The sequence below is a fragment of the Larus michahellis genome, chromosome Z (genome assembly GCF_964199755.1).
Source record: "Larus michahellis chromosome Z, bLarMic1.1, whole genome shotgun sequence".
In the NCBI taxonomy this organism is placed as follows: domain Eukaryota; kingdom Metazoa; phylum Chordata; class Aves; order Charadriiformes; family Laridae; genus Larus; species Larus michahellis.
Window position 1 is genome coordinate 45,632,699 of NC_133930.1, and position 6,124 is coordinate 45,638,822.

General features: G+C 40.8%; 1 protein-coding gene across 1 annotated transcript; it reads right to left on the reverse strand.

Annotated features, from left to right (window-relative positions):
• Window positions 1-570: 570 nt before the first annotated feature.
• On the reverse strand, window positions 571-5,372 carry LOC141736359 (cryptic protein-like). Its single transcript, XM_074570417.1, has 6 exons — window positions 5,091-5,372; window positions 4,533-4,582; window positions 4,246-4,422; window positions 3,246-3,360; window positions 3,030-3,139; window positions 571-1,073 (listed from the first exon to the last, which is right to left on the reverse strand). Exons 1-6 carry the CDS (start codon window positions 5,111-5,113, stop codon window positions 949-951), a joined length of 600 nt encoding a protein of 199 aa, XP_074426518.1. The 5' UTR covers window positions 5,114-5,372; the 3' UTR covers window positions 571-948.
• Window positions 5,373-6,124: the final 752 nt, after the last annotated feature.

Genomic DNA, 6,124 nt, shown 5'->3' on the forward strand with positions numbered 1-6,124 from the left:
ACAAAATTATAAATCTGATTGTTTCTAGGTAGTAGCTCCACATTTAAAGAGTGAAGGTACATTTTAGGATTCTCTTTACAATTATTTTTTTTTTAAACAAACATGTTTCTGGTGTTTTATAAACTTGCATTACAAATGCAGTTTCACATTCCAAACATTTATTTTATAGCCCAGAAATACTCATATTTAAATGGTATATAAATCAAGACATGTTTCCTATAGAACAAGTTGTCCTTTTAAAAATAGAAGAGCTCCTATTTATAGGGTGTGAAACAAAATAAACCCCCAAAAGACAAATAAGTATCAGCTATGTGTTCTTAAGAAACGTGCTTCCTGCCTAAGAATACTCATAGATATAATAAACAATAATAAAGACAAAAAGCCTGTATCACCTATAGAGTTCTTCTGTATATTAAGGTTTGAAATATACCTACCCTTAAACCCCTCCTTATCTCTTCAAATTTCAGATTGTTCATTCTACCCTGACCTTTTCTTACTGTTTTGTTACAGGATACAATGTAATGACAAATGGTAGATAAGAATTTGCAAGTTTAAATAAAGCCAAACATAAAAGCTCTTCAGAAATGAAATCAGCTTTATTTGTTAAAGTAGTTGTACTGTGTACAAAAGAAATTACTATAATTTAGTATACTTAAGGCATAGAACATTGCGGGTTTTTTTGCTTCCACTGGAAGAACAGTACTTTAGAACTAAGAATTGTTAGAATCGGACATTGATAGCAGTAATAAAATAATATTATAATAATAAATACTTCACATTCATATAATCTGAATTTATAATAACCCAAGCATTTCAGCGTTAACTAACATATTGTAATCTGCCTCCAACATGTAGGCGGAAGCGTATTCTGTATCTCACAGAAGAAAAAAGTTGTACGACTCGCGGTGAGGGTTACATCAACCCTAAGATATTTCCCTTTGTCCAGTTTCACAACTGCCAGCAGCAGAGCTCCAGGAGTACAGTGAGCAGGCAAGCGAGTGCACACACGGTCTGCTGTAATCTTAGCCCATTGGAATGTAGTCTGGTAATTTCCTCCTTTTCTGATTTAAGCTCTAAAAACATATCAAGAAAATAAAATCGTTAATGACTAAAATATGTCAGTTTTAAAGCATAAGGGTTTTCAACATGCTTTGGAAGTCCTCCAACAACTCACAGGTACTTAAGTTAAAGGTATCAGCTGTTAAAGCCAATCAAAGAGGCTATTCTCAGGGGAGAGATGTGAATAGATGTCCCATCAATGATCGTTTGAGGAGCAACTGATAGCACTTATCAGCTCTTGCAGGCATTAATCTCAGAATAATCAAAAGTAAATACCAAGCAAAAGGAAGAGCAGGATCTTCACAAGAGGTATGCACTCAAGGCTGCGTGTAGCCTTTTAACCCTTCCTTTAACAAAAAGGGGCTTCATTTATTGGCACAAGCAGAAAGCCTCATGCATGTGAAAGCCACCGAGTCTCTGCTCAGAGGATGAGCAAATGCTTCTCCATTGCCACCTTTATTGCCTTTGTTAAACTGAGCTCGAGAGTAGTAAGCGGTAGACTGCTATTCCTGAGCCTGGCGAGGCCTGTTAGGTCTTTTGCCCCTGTAATGGGAAACAAACAAGAGAGCTGATTCAAAGGCAAACACCCAAGGGAACTTGAACATTTAACTCTTCAGAAGAGTTTAACAAGCAAGTTGGGTGCCACACTAAATTAGTCAAAGCAGAAGACTTCAAGACAAAAGTGGTTTTGGTGGGGTTTTGGTTTTGTTTGTTGGGGTTTTTTGGTTTGGGTTTTTTTTTTTTTCCTTCTTTTTTTCCTTGTGGTTGTAAAGATAGGAATGTAACCTTTTTTTTGCATTTCACTTCTTTGGACTTGTGGCACAGTACGACATATCCTGGGGACTAGGAGGCTCAAGGGTTGAAATTTTTATTTGCTTCCGAGTTGGTGGTATAACTCAGGAGTCACAGCTTCAACGCACTGCTACTCAGATTGGAATCTGGTCAGGAAAGGCTGGCAGTTCCTTGGGGTGCAAATGAATCTTGAAGTTATTAAGGTCTGACGTTTTCTTACCCTGCTAACAAGTGATGTTGGCACAACTGAAGGAAAGTATATTACAGCACAGGGTGGGATTGAGACATCAGGGATGGAGAAGGGCAAGAATATTTTGCGCTAACTTTGCCACTGGAGATAAAATAATATTAAACTCATATTAGTCATCTCAGAGTACTGAAATACTCTGGACTTCAGTAGCCAGTTCTCCATGGAAAATAATTACCTGTAAATAAATCCTTCATGATTTATGCTTGCTGGTACACTTTTTTCAAAAATACTCAAATCATTTTTACAGGGATTTTCACAGGCTGATGTATAAGACTTGACTTAAAGTAATATAGTGCTTTTGAGGAGACTGGGTGCTACTACTTTGCACTGATCAGGACTACGGCTATGTATTTTTTGTGGAGTGTACTCAATCTTAGAACTCTGTACAAGAATATTTTGAATATTAAGATACAGATCTTAAGATAAAGTTCAGACTAGTTTTCTTTTCCGCCGTTTATCTGCTACGAAGCTTATGCAAGAACATGCAAGTTTTCCGTATTTGTTCCTCTACTGTAATACTGGTTTTTACTACCACACCAGCTTATGCTACTGTTTTTTCTCTTTCCTCATCTAAGAAAGATTTCTGTATGCTTGAATGTAGTTTAGTCGTGCAAACTGTCCTGGTTAGGTGACAGGTCATAGACGTGCAGGTTTTGCAGAACAGAGAAACATTTTATCCCTGTAATTTTCAATCAAAATGGGGGGAAGTTTCCTACTGCACAGGATTATAAAGATCTCAAAGTATTTTATGTGATGTGCAATACAGGCAAGAGCAGTTATTATTGACTGTCTCACTAATGCATCCTCTGAAGCAAAGCAGGCCACTGCAGAAGTATAAATAGAGCACATACAACATCCGAGTGCCCCACCTCTGCAGAAGGCAATTCTGTTACAAGATAAAAATGGTTGATTTAACGCCATTCCTTACCACAGTTACCATGCACTATTTCTGAGAGACAGTTCAGAGTACCATAGCCGCACCGACACAGCCAACAGCCCTTCAGCACCCAGGCGCCGTGAGCAATGCTGCCGCAGTTGCTGTCAAGGACAAGGGAGACATTTGGTACGCCCCTGAGCCCGCCACAGAAGAAAACCATCCAGAGCAGCTCATTAGCACGGTCTCTGTTTTTATTCTGGTTTTTACCTTTGCCGCTCATCATGTTCACAGTATCTGCCAGTGAAATGCTTCAGGCAGGCACAGAAAGCCCCTAGGATACAGGTCCCTCCATTTTGGCAGCAGTGTCTGTTCAGTTTTTTACCTGGAGGGCAATATTAGAGAGGTTACCAAGCATCCCAGGGGCTCAGAACCTCCCCTTTTCCTCACTTGTTCTCTCAGTTCTCTCCGGTTGCCAAAGGATCTTAAGGATACCTAGTTTTATTGTCTGTAGAGACAATAAAATTATCTGCCTGTTAAGAGTGTTTGTTCAGCTAAACCCAGTTTGTTTAGTTAAGGATTAGAAGCAAACTACTAGGGATTACAGGACGGTCAAGAAGAAATGTTTGGCAAGTCCCGTAGCAGCAGCATGCATTCAAGTGAAATATTTCACTTTGACGGAAGCAGGTTTCAGTGACGCTAAGAAACGGGGCATTGCTACCGGGAAGCGGTGCTTATTTTTGAAGAAAGGAAGCTTTGTTACTGGGAAGACTTGCTTAATTTTAAGAGAGGAGGGGGTTGCTCCCTCCTCACTCCTCAAGCCTTTCTCAGAATCCTCGGATTGAGTACCAACATAATAGTTTACATAGGTGGGAAGAAACATGTCTGTCCTTGTTTGGCTCCTCCACCCCCCCCCCTTTTTTTTTTCTGTTGGTACTGTTGCGTTCAGACAGATCAAACTTTTTTTTTCCTTAATTAAATAATTTTTGGTCACGAAATATGGTGAATTTTAAAAAGTGAGTTTTCCAAAGACTTTTGCAAATTCCTAGCATCCGTCCCTGTTTTCCGTTTCCACCTTTTGCACGTAAGAGATCGTCGTTCTACCTTAAATTTTTATCACCATTTCCTAAGTGGCCACGGGAATAATTTAAATAAACAGTCACAGAAAAACAACAGGCTGGAATTTTCCAGGACAGCAGTCAAGGCATTACTGTGATCCAATATTTTAAAAAACAGTTTTTATGACATTATTTAAATATATGTTACCTACTCTCTGTAATCCCAGTGAAAGGTACCAATGCCCTGGAATTCTGTTGCTTTCTGCTTTCGTAACTCTGATTCATGTCACTGAGAGCATTTATGATAGTCCCTTCGTTCTTGGGCTGCTGCTTTTGCGCTGTGACATTGAGACTTTTCACATCTTCTTCACGCTCTTCTTTTTCAGGGCCTTGACAAGAAGTGCAAATATGGAGAAGGATAGCTTGTAATGAAGCAATGTATACTGTAAATGTACCTGAGAAACAGGGGAAGGCGGCGTGAAACCGAAATTTTCCTTACCTTTTCTTAAATGAACGGCCTGCCAGACCAGAGTCACAGTGAAAAGAATTCTACAAAAAAAAAAAAGAGCTGAAATAAATTTGTGCCAATAAGACACAAACACCAAAATGAAGACGGGGGCGGGGAGGGGCGAGGGGAAGGGAAAACCTTTTCCCAAGCTTTATCAACCATTGATAATATAAATATTTTATGCCAGCAGTAATTCGAATTAACACATAAAATATCTCGAATTAATCTTGAAAACGGGGGGAGGGGCGGGCAGAGAACAGGGACATACAGATTAGTCTTGCTTCCAGAAGGTTACAGATTCCATACTTTTCTGGCTGACAACCAGTCAAAAATGTCCCTTCCTGTGCATTTCTTTACCACAACTAGGTTGTTGCCAGGAGTTACGAAAGCAGCAAAGGCAAGAGGAAAACAGTAGCGTTCACGTCATCCACAGTTCCAGGTAGATTTCTCCCCTTTCAGCTTCCTGGCCTTTTATCAACAAAAAAAGCACTGCTAAAAGGAAAAGCATCCTCGGCTAGAGAAGGTCCCTGACAGCTTAGGAAGCCTTACCTAATGTGGTTTCTCCAGTGCATTTTCCTGCAGCCCGAAATACCGTGAGATCCTCCAGGAAAGCCTGAGCAGAGGGAAGAGGTCCAAAGCCCGTCACTGAAGGCTGTTGCACGCCGCAGTCCGCACACCACGCACCACAACAGGAGCAGGAGAAAGGAGGGTGGATGAAACTTTTGTCTTTCTGCCCAGCCTATAACACCGTCGAAAAGACATAGTTCCCAATTGTACCGGTTGCTGAGCCCTCACTGAGGTCCTGACAGGCAGGGACCATCTCTCCACGCTGGAACGCCCTGGCCTGCTCCCGATTTACATGGACTGCTGAAGGGTGGAGCAAAGTCAGGGCACCTACTGCTGGGGGGAGACTTAAGAGCCCATGACCAGAAAAAAACCCAAGCCAGGAAGACCTCAACTCCAGTTTATTTCTCAAGATAAAAAAAAAACAAAACAAAACAACAACCTTTCACCACCACATGCGGCACGGGGAAGAAAAAACTGTTCTGCAGAACAGCAATAGCTCTGTAATAAACTGCTGCAGGTATATAATGAAGATTAAAAAGCCTCAGCTCTGCGTGCATGCCTTGTCTCTGCCAGGGTTTTCCACAGGGGGCTGTACTTATGAAATTTTACCACTTTGCAGCACAGATTCGAAGAGTCTGCATTAGGGATTTCCACAAAAAGTACTACAGGAAGCAGTATAAGGTTTGTTCTCTCACAAGGCCTGTTAATAAACTCTTTAAATACCTCTTGAAACTTTTTTACTATTAGTAAAATTAGACCCATTAGTGAGTATTCCTAGTCTGAGTACATGCAATATCAGCAGATACCTAGAATTAATTTACCACGTGTACTGAAATGGGCTAAGGACTCCTCACACAACTTTGGCTCAGCAGCGACAGCAAAAGGACCTGCAGCTGGACATTGGTAAAAAAGCAGCTCTGGGCAGTGTTTTCTCAAATGGCTCTACCTGTACCCCGGAGTGCACATGGCCTTTACATAAGTTGTAACAGGGAACTGCAGCAATACAGCTTTGTGTT